At 40.7% G+C, this 21674-nt stretch overlaps 1 protein-coding gene across 6 annotated transcripts in view; it reads left to right on the forward strand.

Annotated features, from left to right (window-relative positions):
* FREM1 (FRAS1 related extracellular matrix 1) overlaps window positions 1–21674 on the forward strand; it is a 208247-nt gene that overhangs the window by 132582 nt on the left and 53991 nt on the right. For 5 of the 6 annotated variants that reach the window (XR_008686234.2, XM_055428202.2, XM_055428203.2 and 2 more), the window contains 3 exons: window positions 5687–5828; window positions 10496–10691; window positions 16219–16483. Coding sequence is in view for 4 of the 6 variants with exons in the window: in XM_055428202.2 (XP_055284177.2) it covers window positions 5687–5828; window positions 10496–10691; window positions 16219–16483 (603 nt within the window). In the remaining 2 variants the exon portion in view is untranslated. Of the gene's footprint in view, window positions 1–5686; window positions 5829–10495; window positions 10692–16218; window positions 16484–21674 lie in introns of those variants that run through there. The other variant, XM_088837898.1, reaches the window with a different exon arrangement.

Consider the following 21674-nt stretch of genomic DNA (forward strand, 5'->3'; position numbering starts at 1 on the left):
TTAAATGTTAGTTAACATAACTCCTCCTTAAAATTTCTCAAATTAGCCTTTTAATTATTTGGTTTTCCTCTAAAAGTTCTATTTAGTTGTCAGTAATTCAAAATGACCACACATACATTATGGAATGAACACTATACTAAATATTTAAGCACATGCACGTATACACATACACACAAACCAGAGAGTAATTAATAAATAAATTCAACTAAAGTGTGATCATACAACTGAAGACAGTCCTTACCGTGGATTTGGTTAAGCTTTGAACTAAGAGTGGCTGAGGGAAATATATTGCCGTGATTTTTTTTTCTTTTATTTTTTAAAATTTATTTATTTTAATTGGAGGCTAATTACTTTACAATATTGTATTGGTTTTGCCATACATTAACATGAATCTGCCCCGGGTGTACATGTGTTCCCCATCTTGAACCCCCCTCACCTCCCTCCCCATCCCATATTGCCGTGACTTTTTTCATCTTCATATTTCATTGACCTCCAGTCCTCTTCTGTGTTCCATAGGGATCAATACCCTCTTGCCACCTGAGGTCAAGACGATCACCTTTTAAAAATTCTGTACTGATATTATTCTTTGCAAACTTTCTCAGTAGCTGATCAGTTTGATCATAGCTATAGAATCTTCATCAGTTATATTTCTTAGTTCCAGTCGTTTCTCTTATCATTGGCAACTGTAGAGAAGTCAAAACTTTAGGAAGTTCAACTCTTCTAAGGTCCTAGATCGAGGGAGTTGTGTGCTTCTTGGTACCTCTTTGACCATGTCAATGGTGTAGCGTGATGGGCATTGAGTAGACAGTCTAAGTTTTTGTTAGGAAGTGAACAACTTCTTGAAAGTGTGTAAACTCCCAAAGTCTCCTCCACTTTACAGGAAAGAAACAAATCCCTTCCTTATCTTGCTCTTTCCTTCCTGTTGCGACTTAGGTCCTTGGAAAGCATTATGGGAAATGCTGGAGATAATTTTTTAGAGAGTTGCATCTCAGACATCAGATTAACTAAGAGTATTCAACAGGAAGTTTTTGTGTGTATGTCCTTAGGATTTGTGTATTTATAAAAATTAAAAACTTTTTCAAATTGTGTTGATTTCTGGGCTTATAACTCATCTTTCTTTTGAAACGCTTTTCCTTATTTAAGGAATAATTATTTGTTTAAATTTATTTTTATTGGATTATAGTTCCTTTACAATGTTGTGTTCCCTCGTGGCTCAGATGGTAAAGAATCTGCCTACAGGAGACCCAGTTTGATTCCTGGTTGGGAAGATCCCTTGAAAAAGGGAATGACTACCCACTCCAATATTCTTACCTGGAGAATACCATGGACAGAGGAGCCTGGCAGTCTACAGTCCATGGGATCACAAAGAGTCAAATATGACTGAGTGACTAAAACTACTTTCTACTGTACAGCAAAATGAATCAGCGATACACATACTATTTCCTTATTTTCTAGCTGGAATGTTGGATTAGTATAATCTTAATTTATAAAACTGAAAATTTGAAAGATATTTTGGTAGTAAAGAGCCTCCTTTCTGATGACCTCACTTTATCTAAGAAAGAGGGAGAGAGGTGAAAAATGATGTTTATTAAATGCTTTCTATACAACTGTGTGCTGGATTTGTTCACATATATTTATTTAAATCCCCACCAAAATTGTGTGAAGTAGCTATTGTTTTCTTCAATAAGATAACTGAGACCAGAAAAGTGAAATGACTTAAGGCTCTCATTTGATTTTATCTGATTTACTATTTCTTGCGAGGTTCCTGCCTTTAAACTTCCTGACAGCTTTATCTACAGAATCACCAAAATTCCTTCAGTCCTGCTTTGAAATCTCTCCTTTTTTCCCCTTCTCTTTTTTCCCCTTCCATATGTGTCCTTGAGCATATCACCTCTTGTCTTCTCTCAGAATATGCTCCATTATTTTTTCTCAACTGTGTCTTCCATCTCTTCCCTTTTCATTCCTTTTGCTAACAAGACACACGGATATAGTTAGTTGTAAAGGGAGCAAATTCTGAAGCCAAACTGTCTTGATTCAGCCACTTATGTGTAGTGTGATCTTGGGGGGAAAAGAAAGTGAAAGTTCTAGTTCTTCAGTCATGTTCAACTCTTTGTGACTCTATGGACTGTAGCCCTCCAGGATCCTCTGTTCATGGAATTCTCCAGGCAAGAATACTGGAGTAGGTAGCCAGGGGATCTTCCTGACCCAGTGATCAAGCTTAGGTCTCCCATACTACAGGCAGATTCTCTACCATTTAAGCCACCAGGGAAGCCCTGATTTGATATTGAGTGTATTACTTAACCTCTTGCTACCTCTTTGTCAACCTCTTTGTAAATGAGGGTAATAACGGTATCCTTTTCATGTGGTTGTTGAAGGGGTTCAATGGATTAAAATATGTAAAAGTATTTGAAAGACTGGTTAGTACATAGTAAGTTTTCCTAAATGTCAGCTATTATCATTATTGCTAGCAGGTATCTTCATTTTAGACTGCAATGATGACCCAGTCCCTCATTCATTTCAGTGCCAAACTGTTTGAAGAAATAGCTTGTGCTTACTTCTTCCATTTCTGCCCACTGTCTCCAAATCTAATGGTTTTCCCACCAAATCTATTGGCTTTTCTCATCTGGCTGGACCTTGTTAGTGCATTTGACACCATTTCTTTGGTATTCTTTTTAGATGCTATAGTGGGTGGTTTTGGCTCGTGGGGTTAAACCCCCTTAGCCTACATTTGATTCTAGTGATGGAATATGCCCTACACCTGTCTATGCCCTTCTGAAGTACCTGTGCTGCTCTGCTTTTCTGCCTCTGGGCAGCAGTGGCTCGTTCAGCCCCTGTCCTGGCACAGGGGAAAACACTCTGAGGGCATTCTCCACCTGTGAGAGGTAGTGGATAATATAAGTGTCCCAGCCTCCCATCCTTCAGAGGTAAAATTTGTGGCATATTCAACATGGCTCTTCGACAGACCCCCCAGTAGGACTGAGTCCCATAGCAATCTTTACTGCTATGTTGTTGCCCTTTCCTCCTCCCCTCCCTCTTACTTGTTTCTGAGGTCACTTCCCAAATTACCTACACTAAGCCTTTGTCCCTTTCAGGGTAACACAATGTGACACACTATCTTCTCTCTTGAACTCTTTTGACATTTATTTCTGACCATTTCTTTCTATCAGACTCCTTATCGTCTTCATTGTATTGGCTTCCTGTTTCAGTTAATCTATTTCTATTAAAAACACCACTGGGAATTCCCTGGTGGTCCAAAGCTTAGGACTCCATGCACTCACTGCCAGAGGCTGGAATTCAATACCTGGTCAGGGAACTAAGACCCACAAAATGTGAGGCCAAAAAAATAAATAAACACACTCACCACTAATCTCCATAAGCCTCAAACCATCATTCTAGGCTCCTAGAATGATGTTGATCTTGGAGAGACAGCAATGAGTTTTCCTGAAGAAAGATCTTAGTCCCTTGCCCCAGAATTGAATCTGGGTAGCCTGGATGAAAATGAGGAATCCTCGGCACTAGATAACAGTGTCTAGAGGCTAGAAGCAAAGTTACTCTGGCTCTTATCCTCGTTGAAAAATGCATTTCTCAAGAAGGCCAAAACTGTAAAAACAGGTACAAAGTTTATTATCAGGGACACAGCATAGCATATGAGAGAGCACATAGAGACTCATTTTGTGTGTTTAAGAGTGAAGCAAGGCAGAAATACACACCTGGAGAGAAAGCGTATGTGTCCACCCTAATGAGGAGGAGTGCAGTAAAGAGGTGATTTAAATCACTTACATAGGACAGTATTTCCAGATCTTTGTTTACCTTCCGCCAATTATCTTGTTTCTTTTCCCATATGTGACCTGTTCAAGGATTCTCCCCAACATGTGTGCGCACCTTTTTACTAAGATGGATTCCACTGCAGACGCTTGTGGGTACATGTTCACACAGGTGGCGCCCCCTGCCTTTTGACCACCAAGGAGTCTTCCTGCATTTGTGCAGACAGAGAAATTGTCCTTGACCTCAGGATTGGTCCTCTTGTCTCTTTACTTCAACAGCGCTCAGCTTCTGCCACTAGCTTTGTCCTTGGAGTGTCTGGGTGAGAACCAAGCTGCAACTTTACTCCACTTGAAAAACAGCAGCTGTTCAGCCCAGGGGCCCATCTATCTCCTACCTCAATGGTATTATAGTCTCTTGTAAAGAGGAGAGCAAAAGTTGCCTCAAGGAAAGTTATGACCAACCTTGATAGTATATTAAAAAGCAGAGACATTACTTTGTCAACAAAGGTCCGTCTAGTCAAGGCTATGGTTTTTCCCATGGTCGTGTATGGATGTGAGAGTTGGACTGTGAAGAAAGCTGATCGCTGAAGAATTGATGCTTTTGAACTATGGTGTTGGAGAAGACTCTTGAGAGTCCCTTGGACTGCAAGGAGATCCAGCCAGTCCATTCTAAAGGAGATCAATCCTGGGTGTTCATTGGAAGGACTGATGCTAAAGGTGAAACTGCAATACTTTGGCCACCTCATACGACGAGTTAACTCACTGGAAAAGACTCTGATGCTGGGAAAGGTTGGGGGTGGGAGGAGAAGGGGACGACCGAGAAGGAGATGGCTGGATGGCATCACCGACTCTGTGGACATGAGTTTGAGTGAACTCCGGGAGTTGGTGATGGACAGGGAGGCCTGGCGTGCTGTGATTCGTGGGGTCGTGGAGAGTCGGACACGACTGAGCGACTGAACTGAACCAGGGAAGATGTCAGTTCTGAGGAGGCAAGAGAAACCTGGTAAGGTTAGAACTGAAGTGTTTGGGCTTTGACTTCTCAGCAGAGGACTGGAAGGTGAGAATGGTCAGTTTGCTACAAAAATGTCCTTGATCTTAATCCCAAGGAAACTTCCGAGTTTTTCTCAGAAACAAAGTGTCACAGTTAGTTCTTGTGTGATGACCAGAACCAAGAACAAAAAACAACAGGTGGAAAGAAATCCCTCTTTACTTTGGTGAGACCAGGGAAAATGGCAATATTGGCTGTGAAGGCGGTCACCCTTTATAGGACACATGAAAACACAGTAGCAGCTTCTATGGTAGAAGTAACAGCTGCTCCTGCCCCAGCCTTCTCTTCAAGATGCCAGGAGTTGACCAGGCAGCTGTAGCACTTGGAAAAGATGAATTGCTGTGAAAGCAATGCTAGTTACCCAGAAGATTATCAAGGAGAAAGAGTAATGTAGAGGGCTACAGATTGCCTAAATATCACCAAATTCATAATGGTCTATCATAAAGGGTACCAGAATAACTGTGAGTAAGTAATTTCATCTTTTTAAGTTTCTGTCTGTAAAATTAGAAGGAGAATATTTTGCCCACTTACTTCATGGAGCTGTTGTATTCATATCAAGTAAAATTTTGGAAAAATATCAGTTTATAAAATAAGCTTTAATTTAAAGTTATAAAGTTCTATACATGTAAACAGGAGTATGTAATTGCCTCATGCCATGCTCATCAATACTGGCTAAATATTTTCAGGACTTTCACAGGTAAGGTGAAATGAGAACTTGTTTCACAAGACTGACTCATCATTTTTAGTACTTTGGAGACTGAAAGTCATTCCCTAATTTTTGAAGGTTGAGCACTATGATAGTCATTATGAGTGTCCCCTGTTAAAGCAGTGTCTTCTGTTTCGGTATCAAACCAAATATCTTCTTTTTTTACAGGAAGGCTGAAATTACAATGAATATGGGCGAAACTCGTATTATCTCTAGTGGTATTCTCTCAGCCATAGATGAAGACTCACCCAGGGAGAAGATTTACTATTTATTTGAAAGACTTCCCCAAAATGGGCAACTTCAACTTAAGGTTGGTCGCCTTTTTACTTTAATTTTTCAGATTGACTATGATGGGTTTAAATTTTTTCAATGCACAGATTTGCATAACTGAATTTATTCTGTCATAATCATATTTTGCCCAAAAGTAGAAATTTTAATTTTCCTACTTTGGAGTGAACTCACACTATTCTACATTTACTTACTCATTTCAGGGTAAAGTCAACCAAAATCAAGGTTTTTCACTGCTCATTTCTCCTTGGGATTGTACCTAAATTGGAGGATAGGAAGTTACCAGGGATAGCAAGTTGTCTAGTTTCTAATGAGAATCAGGCATACTTTTAGATATCTTTATTTCCATCAGATTTTTATTTTAAAAAAATAGGCTTTATTTTTTAGAGCAGTTGTGAATATCAACAAACTGATTCTAAAGCTTATCTGGAGAGGCAAAATACCCAATAGCTAACACAATATAGAAGAATGAAATTGAAGGACTGACACTACCTGACTTCAAGACTGACTATTTAACTATAGTAATCCAGACAGTGTATGTTTGGTACAGGAATAAACAAACAGATCAATGGAACAGAATGAAAGTAAAAGTGAAGTCGCTCAGTTGTGTCCGACTCTTTGTGACCCTATGAACTACATGTAGCCTGCCAGGCTCCTCCATCCATGGGATTCTCCAGGCAAGAATACTGGAGTGGTTGCCATTTCCTTCTCCAGGGCATCTTTGTGACCCAGGGATCGAACTCAGTCTCCAACACTGCAGGCAGACTCTTTACCGTCTGAGCCACCAGGGAATCAAAAATCTCTAAGAGTTCAGAAATAGACCCACACGAGTGTGGCAAACTGATTTTGACTAAGCAGTGGAGAAAAGATAGTCTTTTAACAAAAGGTGCTCACCAGACTAGTTCAGACTTTGTATGTGATGCCCAAGGATCAACTCAGTACAAATTATAGATCTGTCACTTGAGAAAGTCACTCAAGTAACTCATCAAAATGTCTATGTGATTATTTGAATGCTTAACTTTTAGTAAAATGTAGACACAGCCTGAAAATAGCAGCAAGGATTTATTCTGTGTGGAACAGCTTGATTGTTTAGATTGTGGCACCATAGAGAATCGAAGTGAAGAGATATCACTGATTTAAACTGAGGTGCAGCTGTGGCCTTATTTCATTTCAGAGAGTAATGAAGCAGAAATGCAGTGAGAGTTCACACATTTGGGTGGCATGGGAGCAAAAGTGTTTTTGGTTATGTAAAAATCCAGATGGGTCCAGGTTCCCAATATGGCACCATAGAGTTCTCTCCCAGCTACCTAGGGGTTCTCCAAGTCTCTCCAAGACAAGGGACCAGGCCTCCTGGACTTTCTCGTGCATCTTTGTTTTCTTGTTGACTTTCTTGCGTCTTACCCACCTTGAGTCCAACTCTTATTTTCTTCCTCTTTGGGGACTTGCAGATGGATTTTTTCTAGTCAAAGGTCACACTTGGCAGTGCAAGTAGTGAATTAGATGGAGATGAGGGAAAGTATTCAGAAAACAAAGATCATGGCATCTGGTCCCATTACTTCATGAGAAATAGATGGAGAAACAGTGTCAGACTTTATTTTAGGGGGCTCCAAAATCACTGCAGATGCTGATTGCAGCCATGAAATTAAAAGACGCTTACTCCTTGGAAGGAAAGTTATGACCAACCTAGATAATATATTAAAAAGCAGAGACATTACTTTGCCAAGAAAGGTCCGTCTAGTCAGGCTATGGTTTTTCCAGTGGTCATGTATGGATGTGAGAGTTGGACTGTGAAGAAAGCTGATCGCTGAAGAATTGATGCTTTTGAACTGCGGTGTTGGAGAAGACTCTTGAGAGTCCCTTGGACTGCAAGGAGATCCAACCAGTCCATTCTAAAGGAGATCAATCCTGGGTGTTCATTGGAAGGACTGATGCTAAAGGTGAAACTGCAATACTTTGGCCACCTCATGTGACGAGTTGACTCACTGGAAAAGACTCTGATGCTGGGAGGGATTGGGGGCAGGAGAAGAAGGGGACGACAGAGAATGAGATGGCTGGATGGCATCACCGACTCGATGGACATGAGTTTGAGTGAACTCCGGGAGTTGGTGATGGACAGGGAGGCCTGGTGTGCTGTGATTCATGGGGTCGGAAAGAGTCAGACATGACTGAATAACTGAACTGAACTGAGGGAAAGCAAAAGATATCTTCTTTTGTATTTACTTTCTGGGAAAAAACTATAAAGAAAAAAGTTGAATAGATTACAGGCTGTCTGATTTAAAACCTGAAAGAGTGTCTGCTTTAAAAACTAAATTTTCAGATAGACCTGATAATGCAAACAAACAATGAACTGAATTATTAGAATATAATTAACTTTCACCCAGTGAGAACTGGAGCAGAGAATCAGTTCAGTTCAGTACAGTTCAGTTGCTCAATCGTGTCCGACTCTGCGACCCCATGAATCACAGCACGCCAGGCCTCCCTGTCCATCACTAACTCCCAGAGTCTACCCAAACTTATGTCCATCAAGTCGGTGATGCCATCCAGCCATCTCATCCTCTGTTGTTCCCTTCTCCTTCTGCCCCCGATACCTCCCAGCATCAGAGTCTTTTCCAGTGAGTCAACTCTTCGCATGAGGTGGCCTAAGTATTGGAGTTTCAGCGTCAGCATCAGTCCTTCCAATGAACACCCAGGACTGATCTCCTTTAGGATGGACTGGTTGGATCTCCTTGCAGTCCAAGGGACTCTCAAGAGTCTTCTCCAACACCACAGTTCAAAAGCATCAATTCTTCAGCACTCAGTTTTCTTCACAGTCCAACTCTCACATCCATACATGACCACGGGAAAAACCATAGCCTTTACTAGACGGACCTTGGTTGGCAAAGCGATGTCTCTGCTTTATAATATGCTCTCTAGGTTGGTCATAACTTTCCTTCCAAGGCAGTGTCTTTTAATTTCATAGCTGCAATCACCATCTGCAGTGATTTTGGAGCCCCCCAAAATAAAGTCTGACACTGTTACCACTTTTGCCCCATCTATTACCCATGAAGTGATGGGACCAGATGCCATGATCTTAGTTTTCTGGATGTGGAACTTTAAGCCAACTTTTTCACTCTCCTCTTTCACTTTCATCAAGAGGCTTTTTAGTTCCTCTTCACTTTCTGCCATAAGGGTAGTGTCGTCTGCATATCTGAGGTTATTGATATTTCTCCCGGAAATCTTGATTCCAGCTTGTGCTTCTTCCAGGCCAGCGTTCCTCATGATGTACTCTGCATATAAGTTAAATAAGCAGGGTGACAATATACAACCTTGACATACTCCTTTTCCTGTTTGGAACCAGTCTGTTGTTCCATGTCCAGTTCTAACTGTTGCTTCCTGACCTGCATATACTTTTCTCAAGAGGCAGGTCAGGTGGTCTGGTGTTCCCATCGCTTTCAGAGCATACCTGTGTGTAAACATCAGCTGGGCATAAACATTAAAGAGGAGGGAACTTTATCAAATAGAGTGACAAAAGGAAGTGTAGCATGGTGAGGGGGAGAGGAGGGCATGTGAAATAATGTGTCAAAGGAAATAAAAAACAAATGTTTAAATTTCTGGTATAGTTTCTTAAAACATAGGAAAAGCACTTGATAATATCATACAGTAAATTTTTAAGATGACATTTTTCTTGAATTATGTCAGATGACTTTTACAAGCTACTCTTAGGGAAAGCTATACATCTTAAGAGAATAACAACAGAATTATTCATCAGAGACAGATTTATTGTTCCTGTATTTTCTAATACTCTGTTTTTAGTTCTCCCTCAGCATAAAGACCTCTTTTTATTGAAAATGCCACAATTTCTGCACTGAGTTCTGTATAGAATATATGCTTAACTAATGCTGGGTTATTTTTAGAAGAGTGTAATTAACAATACAAAGTGTCTGCCATGCAGGAGACCTGGGTTCAATCCCTGGGTCAGGAAGATCCCCTGGAGAAGGAAATGGCAGCCCACTACAGTATTCTTGCCTGGAAAATCCCATGGACGGAGGAGCCTGGTGGGCTATAGCCCATGGGGTCGCAAAGAGCAACACATGACTGAGCGACTTCATTTATATGATATTTGTAGTTATTTTTGTGCTGACTCAGGATATAAATGTAGGGAATAATAGAAGTTTTGATCATTTTCTTTGGTCTTTAGGAAACCTGAAAAACACAGGGACAGTAAATGCACCCATTCTATTTGTGTTTTAGCTACTTCAGACAACTCCAGTGACAAACTGGTTTGAAATACAGGTTTTATTAGTTGAACAATGATATGAACTAAAAAGATAAAAGGAAATCCCAAGTGAAACACATTTAATTTTTAAAGAATCAATTCCAACAGCTCAATTACCCACCTGCTCTCATCAATTGAAATATTTAGTCAGTTATGATGGCTTATGATAAATACCTTAGTAGCACTGCCATTGAATTGCGACATGACTTTGCCAAAAATTGTTTGCTTACAGCTAGTTTTTCTCCAAAGGTCTGAAATTATTTTAATACATTTATTTCAATGGAAAATATGAGGTAGAATGGCAAAATAATTGAATCTGGAGTTTCCCTGAAATATCGTTTATACTGGAAGTTTTCAGAGGATATGAAAGATGTTTACTAACACCTTGGGAGGAGGGGAAACCTGGGCAGCTGACTAATTCTGGCATCTTTCAGATAGGGAGGGACTGGGTCCCTCTGTACCCTGGCATGAAATGCACTCAGGAAGAAGTAGATTTGAACTTGCTGAGATATACACACACTGGGGCCATGGACTCCAAGAACCAAGACAGCTTCACCTTCCACCTCTGGGATGGTAACAATAGGTCACCGGCATTGGACTGTCACATCACCATCAAGGATATGGGGAAAGGTAAAGCGTTTCCGTCGGGCTTTATCGGGGCACACTTTTACAGCAGAAGTGCACTGGTGTAAACCTCTCCCGTCTTCTCTCCCTCTCTTCCTCCTTCCCTCCTTTCCTTTCTCCCTTCCATCCTTTAGACTTGAAATTCCATCAGTTATCATTTGATCTTGGGCTTCTCACTTGTTTTGCCTGGTTTACAAGGTTAGCCAATTCATGTGTTATTTTCAGTATTTCAAAAAGCCCATTAAAATTCCAGCCTTGTCTGCAATATGGCTGCACAGGTTACTTTAACTGTCAAGGTTTTATGCTTAAAGGAAAATTTTACAAATCAATGCGCCAACTCTAGTTTTATCTTCTGGAATGGGATGATTACTTAAAAACAGAGTTTGAAAGGGAAAAGATTTCCAATACAGTAATGATAAAGGAAATATAAATGAATATTTTTTTAAAAATTAAAATAATAAAAAGAAATTTTGTTGTTGAAAAGGTTGAAAGTTGTTACTCTTTTCACTTTGAAAGTGCTAACACATACACTTTAGGGATGAGGGAGAATGCTGTAAGATAATAAGCTTTTCTCTCTTTTTTTTAAAAATTATTTTGTATTTATTTGGCTGCACCAGGTCTTTGTTGAAACACGCAGGATCTTTAGTTGCGGCAGGTGGACTCTCAGATGCAGCATGTGGGATCTATTTCCTTGACCAAGGATTGAACCCAGGTCCCCTGAAATGGGAGTAGAGAGTCTTAGCTACTGGGCCACCAGGGAAGTCCTGATAGTAAGCATCTCTTGAATTAATTAAGCAGACCATTTGCATGATGGGACTCAACAGCACATAAATGGCAGAAGGAGGAGAGCAAAAAAAGTACTGAAAGCTCAGCAAGGGAGAGAGTAGGTCTTTGATTCTCAACTGTTACTTCTGCATACTTGCACTTAGAGCTTGTGTGAGGAGAGTAAAGATCATATCTCATTCATCTGTATAGTCCAAGATCTATATATTCTCAGGACCAAGCAAAGTCTTAGATACTTAGTACATGCTTGATTGACAGATTAACAGAATGCTTTTTTTTTTTGCCTTGGGTGCCAGAAAGCTCAGAGCTAAATTCAATTGGATGCTTAGGTACAATAAAAGTGTTACTTTATGTATGTGGTAAAATTACAGCTGTCCTGAATTTTTTAAAACAAATTTTAAGCTAGATTGACTGATTTTGATATTTTTTTTGAAGGGGAAGACTATATATTTTATTTGCTTATTTCCTTGAAGATACGTAATAAGTTCATGTTACTGTACATATTTATTTCTCTTTGCGAAAGTAAGACTACATTCTTCATAAATACTTGTCCAGGAAAAATGTAATACAAGTGAAATCTGGACAGACAACATATGTATTAGGGCAGCAGATTATCTGGTCATTCTTAGCATGGTGCATTCCCTGGGGAGTACAGAAGTGTTCTGTTCCATGCACCCACCTGGGGATTCTTTCTAGCCAGGGGATTCTTTGTCTCTGAAGGCCTTGGAGTCACTCTGGGAGAGAGATGTGGATGACAATGGATTTCCCACGTGGTGCAGTTGTAAAGAATCCTTCTGCCAGTGCAGGAGATGCAGGAGACATGGTTTGGCCCCTGGATCAGGAAGATCCCTTGGAGGAAGAAATGGCAACCCACTCCAGTATTCTTGCCTGGAGAATCCCACGGACAGTGGAGCTGGTGGGCTACAGTCCATGGGGTTGCAAAGAGTCGGACATGACTGTACATGCACACACGGGTATGTGAAGGAAAATGGGAGAATTTCATGGGCTAGGCTTGGAGGTAGGGTACTTGACCTCTATACATCCAGTGGCTGAATCACCTTAAAGAGGCTGGGCAGTGGACACTGGAGCAGTACATCCAGAAGAAAAAGTACTGAGGCTGGTGAGGTCCTCCCTAGTTTCTGCTACAACTGGCATGTGATTATTTTCTAAAAGGATTTGTGAAAACTTAATCAAGTAGACACAGTAACCTGTTGAAACTTTCAGTAGTTCAGAAGCTTTTTTAAAATTTGGTGGTATTTTTTTTTATCTCTGTACAGAATCCTATCCTTCCTTCTTTCCTCCTCCTTCTTCACTGCTTTGGTTTTTTTCCCTTCCTTCCTTCTTTTGGAGGAAATTTTCTCAGGTTGCAGTGTAACTTTATAATCAGAATTGTTCATCTCTAAATGAAATTATACTGAATTGTTAGACTAAATCAGACCCTAACATTAGCATATCTGAACACTTTTTGGGAGCCATTATAGATAACATTATGCTTTCCCATATGCCATAACTTCTGATTTGCACAGTGGCAAAAATGACTCAGACATCTTTGAGAGAAGTTTAGAAGGACATTGCCTACAGTTGACCCTCATCCATACTCTGATTAATGTGAAAAACAGTGCTGAAAAACTGCGTTCAGGCAAAACCTAGATATTTTTCCTCCCCTCAACTCTATCTTCTGCTCTTCATCCTATGGGTGAATTTTGTTTCCTTGCTTTGTTCATTCCTCTTTCTTCTTTTATATATTCATCTTAACTGACCTCAGAAGCATCTGCGGCTCAGGTTTTGATGTAAAATTAGGTTGACTGTTGATTCTACATTGAACTTAAGTTGCATTTTGAGTTAAAAAGCATAATATATGAAAAAGACTAATTTGATCATCTAAAACAGGGTTTCCCAGTCATGGTAATATCAATATTTTGGGATACATAAGCCTTTGTTGTGCACTATAGAATTTTTAGCAGCAGAAAACGAAGAACTAAAGAGCCTCTTGATGGAAGTGAAAGAGGAGAGTGAAAAAGTTGGCTTAAAACTCAACATTCAAAAAACTAAGATCATGGCATCTGGTCCCATCACTTCATGGCAAATAGATGGGGAAACAATGGAAACAGTGAGAGACTTTATTTTTTTGGGCTCCAAAATCACTGCAGATGGTGACTGCAGCAGTGAAATTAGAAGACGCTTGCTCCTTGGAAGAAAAGGTATGACCAACCTAGACAGCATATCAAAAAACAGAGACATTAGTTTGCCAACAAAAGTCCTTCTAGTCGAAGCTATGGTTTTTCCAGTAATCATGTATGGATGTGAGAGTTGGACTATCAAGAAAGCTGAGCACCGCAGAATTGATGCTTTTGAACTGTGGTGTTGGAGAAGACTCTTGAGAGTCCCTTGGACTACAGGGAGATCCAACCAGTCAATCCTAAAGGAAATCAGTCTTGAATATTCATTGGAAGGACTGATGCTGAAGCTGAAACTCCAATACTTTGGCCAACTGACATGAAGAACTGACTCATTGGAAAATACCCTGATTCTGGGAAAGATTGAAGGCGGGAGGAGAAGGGGACAACAGAGGATGAGATGGTTTGATGGCATCCTGATTCAATGGACATGAGTTTGAATAAGCTCTGGGAGTTGTTGATGGACAGGGAAGCCTGGTGTGCTGCAGTCCATGGGGTTGCAGAGTTAGACACGACTGAGCGACTGAACTGAACTGAACTGGTCTTTCCCTATTAGAAGTTAGTCATTGTTCAATTGCCAAATTGTGTCTGACTCTTTGCGACCCCATGGACTACAGCGTGCTAGGCTTCCCTGTCCAACAACAACTCCCAGAGCTTGCTCAAACTCATGTCCTTCGAGTTGGTGATGCCACCGAACTGTCTCATCCTCTGCCATCCCCTTCTCTTGCCTTCAATCTTTCCCAGCGTCAGGGTCTTTTCCAGTATTGAAGAGAGTAAGCAAAAATAGTGAAATGTTGGAGTGTGTGCTCTTGGGTCAGATGGCTTGGGTATAAATTCTAGCTCTATCTGTCCTAATTGTATAATCATTAGTAAGTTGGTAACATCTGTACACCTTAGTTTCCTCATTTATAGCCTAGACACATGGCAATGGCTTATGACAGTGTTGGTGTAAAGTTTTAAGAGTCTCCCTTACTTAGCACAAAGTTGAAACTCAAGGGTATTTTAATTATGATAATTTTTTGATGAACCTCAGGTGAGCAAAATTTGATATAACTTTAGTTTATGAAGCTCTGTATCCTTTGTCTGTGTGTGGTCAACTTCTTTGCTCATTCAGACACTCACTCATACAGTCTTTTAAATACATATAACAGCACCTGTGCAGCCACCATACATACAAGAACTGGAATATTAACAGTATCAGAATCTACCTATCCACCCGTTCCATCCTCCAGAGAAAACCACCATCCTGAATTTTGTGTTAAGTCTCTTACTTTTGTTTGTCGTTCTCTGGGACTTGCTCATTCAACTAATACATGTTAATAAGCTACATCTGTGTGACCGCATGTAGCTCAAGTGCATTCATTTTGCTACTCCGCAAAATTCAACTGTATGAATAGGCCACAGCTTGTTTATACATTCACCTCCTGAAAAGGCATCTGGATTGTCTCCAGTGTTTTCAGTTACAAACAGTGCTGCCATGACCTTTCTAGCACAGACCTCCTGGATACAAGTGCACATGTTTCTCTCCAGCACACCGCTGGAGTGGCATCACTGGGTCAAGGCATGTGTGAGTATCCAACTCTTGACAAAATAATTCTAGGTTGTATACCAGTTTACACTCTGACTAGCACTGTATGCAAGATTCTACATCCTCTTCAACACTTGCTGTCTTCAGCCTTCCACATCTTGGCCTATCAGAGTGATGTGAGATGGCAGTTTTTTGTGATCTTGATCTGTAGTTCCCTGACTGTTCATGAGATTGAGCATATCTTGCATCTTTATTGGCCTTATGTGTTGCCTCTTCTCTGTGATATCTGCCCATGTCTTTGGCCAAATTCTTTGATTAATCCCAGTCATAGAAACCTTGCTATATCATATTAGGGTTTTATTTTTCTTTTTTGTCACTTCTTAAGTATTTTTTTATCGGAGTATAACTGCTTCACAATGTTGCGTTAGTTTCTGCTGTACAACAGTGTGAACCCCTCTATGTGTACATGTGTACATATATCCTCTTCCTTTTGGACCTCCTTCCCAGCAACACCCCCCTCCATCCCACCCATTTAAGTCATCACAGAGCACCGAGCTAAGTTCCCTGTGCCATACATCAGCTTCCCCACTAGTTGTGTTTTACACATGGTAGTGTATGGGCTTTCCAGGTAGCTCAGTGGGAAAGAATCCACCTGTCGATGTAGGAGACACAGGAGATGCAGGTTCAGTCCTTGGGTTGGGAAGACCCCCTGGAGGAGGAAATGGCAACCCATTCCAGTATTCTTGCCTGGAGAATCCTATAGACAGTGGAGCCTGGCAGGCTACAGTCCATAGGGTTGCACAAAGTCAGACACGACAGCACCTGAGCACACACGCATATGCATGTTTGTATGTCAAACCTAATCTCCCAGTTCATCCCTCTCTCCGCCGCCCCTCATGTCAACACATCCGTTCTCTCCATCAGTGTCTCTATTCTTATCCTAAAATTGAGATTTTGATTCCTGCACAGTTTGGCCTTTGCTTTTTACCTTCACCATGGATGTTTTATTTTTCAAATTTTGACCACCATCTCTTCTGCCACACAGGTGATATTGTCATCCTGGCAAAACCACTTGTGGTGTCTAAAGGTGACAGAGGTTTCCTGACGACCACCACTCTCCTTGCTGTGGATGGAACAGACAAACCCGAGGAGCTTCTCTACGTCATCACCTCCCCACCGCAATTTGGGCAGGTTGAGTACGTCCGCTATCCTGGGGTCCCCATTACAAGCTTCAGTCAAATGGATATAGCAGGACAGACAGTCTGCTATGTAGATAAGAGCATGACAGCTGTCCACAGAGACACGTTCAGGTGAGCCCTGGGGAGACTTTTCGGAATGCCTTCTTTGAATGAATGCTTAGAAAGACAAAGGCAGGGAAAAATATGTCCTTTTCCAGCTCCAGTATAAATCTGCTCTTCATCCACTGCCTCGATGGATGAGAGAGAAGGGTGCACAATTAAACTGACAGTAGTAGCCAGGCAAGAAATTAGGGCTTGTTTTTTAAAAATAAACACCTAAGCAAATCTCCACACAAGCTATTCAGTGAAGAGACATGTGAAGACCTGAGGATCTCCAGTAATGAGATATGTGGCAAAGTAATTTACCTCTTTATTTGAGTCTGTTTTTCTACCCAAGGAAAAGAAATTTGCTAGTAAACATTTGGCATAAGCAGACAGTGCCTTTTGACACAATGTGTTCGGGTAACTATATCATAAATCATGTTGTCATAAAGTGGATCATATTTCCCCATAGAAACAGTGTTATAATTGGGGGCTGTGCACCTGTTCAAGGATTCTGTATCAAATAAATCACTGGGAGGAGTAACAATCTGTTGAAAAGGCAAAGATACAACATTAATGAAAGTCTACATTCATTTAAAATACTGAAATCTGTTTCCAGTCACATAAAGCAAGAAAAACTCTAGAGGGTCTATCCTTTCAGTTCAGTTCAGTTCAGTCGCTCAGTCATGTCTGACTCTCTGTAACCCCATGAATCACAGCACGCCAGGCCTCCCTGTCCATCACCAACTCCCAGAGTTCACTCAAACTCAGCAGTTATCAAAACTGGCTGAACTTGGGGTTCTTGATAGAAATACAGATTGCCAGGGTTGGGTTGAGAACCCAGAAATCTTGGACTCGCCTTTGGGGGACCTTGGTACACATCTAACCCTGAATTTTCCAATTAAGAAAGAGGCTCTGAGAGCATTGATTCATCTTCCCTACACACAGGGCTTCTGTCCCTCCCTATGATTTTTATCATGTCAGAATACAGCCTTCAAAAGAATGCTATAAAATACAGAACTGTAGCAGACTCCTACGCTATTTGACAGGCTCCCATAAACTATCAAGTACACGGGTAAACCCATGTCCAAATGCCACTCTCCTCTATCATACATCTTATCTAGTTCAGTATGTCTGCTATGTCAGTAAATGTCAGCAAAGATTACTTTGCTTGCCTTTTTGATATTTGGAATGATGATTTGAAACGATGAGTTGTATAGTTAGGTAAAAAAAAACAAAAACCAGGGAAGTTTAAACTAATACCTCCTTTTTTCTTTAGACAAATGTTCCTAACAAGTAGATAATCATTTGGTGGCTCACTATCTTAATACCAATTCAGTACTTGAGTGTTGCTAGGTGTTAACTAAAATACCGGAAGTGGGGATTACTTTTCACACTGATTCCTTGACTTGGGATACGGTACAGAGTCATGAAAGCACGAAACTGGGGTCAGTTCTGTGCTTTCATGACCCACATCTCTGGTTTTCCTCGAGTCATTCCTTCTTCTGTGCTCCTATAAACCCTTCGTGAAAAGGAATGATGCTCATAGTGGCTATGTCAGAGTTGTTGAGAGCTTTAAATGAGCTTATGTGTGTAATGTTCTTAATAGGGAATCTAGAAAACTGATACTGATGAACCTATTTGCAGGGCAGGAAGAGACGAGCAGACGTAGAGAACGGCCTTGTGGACACAGAGGTGAAGGAGAGGGAGGATGAACTGAGGGAGTAGCATTGACATACACTACCGTGCAGAAAATAGACCACTAGCAGGAAGCTGCTGTATAGCACAGGGAGCTCAACTGGATACTCTGCAACAACCTAGAGGGGTAGGATGGGAGAGGGGGTGGGAGGGAGGCTCAAGAGGGAGCAGATATATGTATATATATGGCGAATTCATGGTGGTGTACGGCAGAGGCTAACACAACATTGTAAAGCTATTATATTCCAATAAAAAACACAAAACGTGGCACATAGGAAGAACAAGATAAGTATTGGTTTCTATTATGAATATCAGGTTTTAATGCTTATTTTAATGTTAATGATAATGTTTCTATTGTTGTTGTTTTTCTTGTAGTTATTATTGTTTACCATATTCTTTCGTTGGCTTCTTTTTTTTCTCTCCAGTCTTTACAATACCGAGATTAATCTTGAAGGAAGGAAGAAGTTATAAAGAGCAATATGATTCCTTTTTTCCTGTTTATTAATGGAGGGTGGGTGCTTATTAGCTTAGTGCAGGTATATCAGATTCAGGGTTTTTCATTTGACACCCATTTCTGGAACTTCTTTTTCCTGTCCATTCCTGTTTGCTTCCATCCATGCCTATGGGAGAGTCTGCTGGAGACATTCATGACTGTATGGGCGAAACCAGAGATTCTGCTGGTGAAGCCAAAGAATGAACACATAAAGATGTTGAGAAATAATGATTAGGCCTTAATTAGATGGTAGTGATGAGCTGAGAATAAAAAACGGTATCTATGATGTGAGAATTAGTGATACCATAACAGCCTCCCAATTCACATCCATAGAGAATCATACTTGAGGGTGTTTATAAAATCATTCATCCCAGGAGTTTCTAAGTTTCTAGATTCTGAAGAGAGTTACTTGAGAGATTTACAAAATTTAAATTCTTGGGCCTCACTGCAGACAGACAACCTTAGTAAGTCCAGTTTCAGGCCTAGGAATCTGTATTTTTAAAAGCTCTCCAGGTGATTCCGATGCCGTTGGGACTAGCCATGTCCAGTCTGGTCCAGTCCATTGTTCCCAGTGTGTTCTGAGGCGTCTGAAGGTTTACAGGAGTCTCTAAGTTCCTCTCCCAGACATCACATGAAGGGGCTGAATTGATGGTGTTCTGCCGCTCACATCTCTAGTTACTGAGAAAACTTTGTTTTGTTTAGTTTGTTGGTGGTTTGATTTTTAGTTTGTTTTGCACAGAGAGCTTCTGGGCAAGGTTTTCATTTAGCAGAAACTATGTAAAACTCAACTTTGTTAAATGAGTGATTAGAACCACCAGTGCTACAGAGATGCAAAATGACGTTGGCTGGTACAAAAGGAGACATTAAGTAATAGAGATTCAAGTGTGAGAAACTCCTTTTTAATACTCTCAATCCTTCTGTTTCTAGAAGGCAGTCTCAGGCGGCCTGTGCTAATATGTCCTTAACAGCTCTTCAGTATGGACTGTTTTTCCCTTTTTAGCAAAGAGAGTACAGACCTCAGGCTCCAAGCCATTGGCCAACAACATCTAGTGTGAATGAAAAACAGTTGGTTTCTTGTATTTATTTTTGTTGTGTTTATGATGACTTTGTTTTTATGAGTGAAAACTTTGATCTTTTAGTCGTTAAAAGGTTTCTTTTCAAGTACATTTATTTAAGAGGAACAATGAGTTGATATAAAACAAAATAGTAGGTAATAAGAGTACAAGTAGTACCAGAAAATGACAAAAATTATGAAGATGGTGTTTGAATGACTCAAGATTAGGAATCAGGTTCATCAAGACAATAAACAGCAAGGGTAGGAAAACACTGATTTAATCCAGTCCTTTCATTTTTGTGTAAGAAAGCTAGTCTTGATACACCTGTAATGGATCAAGCAGTGTGTGTGTGCATGCTAAGTTGCTTCAGTCATGTCTGACTCTGTGCGACCCTATGGACTGTAGCCCGCCAGGCTCCTCTGTCCATGGGATTCTCCCGGCAAGAATACTGGAGTGGGTTGCCATGCCCTCCTCCAGGGTATCTTCCTGACTCAGGGATCAAACCTGCGTCTCTTGTGTCTCCTGCCTTGGCAGGTGGGCTTTTTATCACTAGCGCCACCTGAGAAGCTCCATCAAGCAGTGTTGTAGACCCTTCTTATGCAAATATAGTTGCTCTTAAGCCTTACCTTGACAGAGATGTCTTGTTCCATTTTACAGGTGAGAAAAGTGAGTCTCGAAGAGGCAAAAAATCACCTAAATTGACATAGCTGAGTATCAGAGCTCAATCTGGGCTGAGGTCTCATTGTGGAAAAGTCTTTACATTATCCCTGACTGTACTGAAAACCTTGTGGAGAATCTTTACTTGTGGGAAGGACCCTTCTCCGTGTGTGTCATTCTGATGTTTGGCCAGCAGTTTTGCATATTTATAATGGAAAAGCCTCACATCTGCTGAAGACCCTTGTTTTAATCTTGTCATTTCACTAACCCAACCGTTGTGTTGTTTGTCAGGTGGCGTTCAACCAAAGCTGAAAGGCTGTTTTAATGAAAGTGTGATCATGGTGCTTTTTAAAAATTAAATATATGCAACCAATCTAATCACCTAAATTTATGTTGCTTGCTGTTAAATCTGGCAAGGAATTTGGCTGGGGAGAAGAGATAAATTCTGTGGCAGAGAGCTTCCCTCCTCCCTTCACTTTTTAATGTAAGCTATGGCAGCATTAATTAAACGGGGGAGTTTAATGGTCAGATTTTACCTTCTGCAAAAATATTTTGTGAATCATAAATTTCTCCTGTATTGTTTGGTGCTGCTGGCCTGGAAGAAGGATTTGGCAGCACATCCTGGGACAGCTGACACCAAGTGATTAGCAAGCTGACTTCAGCTGCTGGCAGCCGGGTTCTAAAAGAACATGCTAATGTCCTCCATTTTGACATGCTGGTTGGACTTTTTTTTTTTTTTCCTGAAGAACTGGCTCTATTTATGATTCCATTTTTATCTTTTAAATGCCATGACAGATGGCAGATTCTTCAGCCAACTCTATTGCCAGGAAATGCAGAAAGCTTGAAAGCACCATGGTAATGGTGAAATCAGGCCGGGCAGGCACCCCACACAGATCTGAGAGTCATTCCCCAAATTTCATGAGACAGTGGTCATCTTGGCTGCATTTCTTCTCAGGGGGTGGGGGCATAAAAAAGGAAATTAAACAAAATGGACCCACACACAGAGCTGCCACCTCAACACCACTGGCTTCTTAAGCTTGATTGGATGCCATAATAGCAATGGCACTATTGTTTTAAAACTTGAAAATCTATTTGGAAGGTTTCTTCTGAGGGGGATGGTGTGGGCCATTTGCAAGATCATCTGGTCCACTTTTGCAGGCACAAAGCATTGACCTTGTCGCACTGGTTCTGCCAGGCTTTTTTTTCTTTTGATTGGAAAGCCAACCATGACCAATTCACCCCATCTCTCATTCTCTCTGATAATGTTCTCCGCTTGTGAATAGTTTGCACTGTTACTTGTGAATGTGGAAAGATGTAC

The sequence above is a fragment of the Moschus berezovskii genome, chromosome 7 (assembly GCF_049115385.1).
Source record: "Moschus berezovskii isolate FMDL1 chromosome 7, NW_MosBer_1.0, whole genome shotgun sequence".
NCBI lineage: Eukaryota > Metazoa > Chordata > Mammalia > Artiodactyla > Moschidae > Moschus > Moschus berezovskii.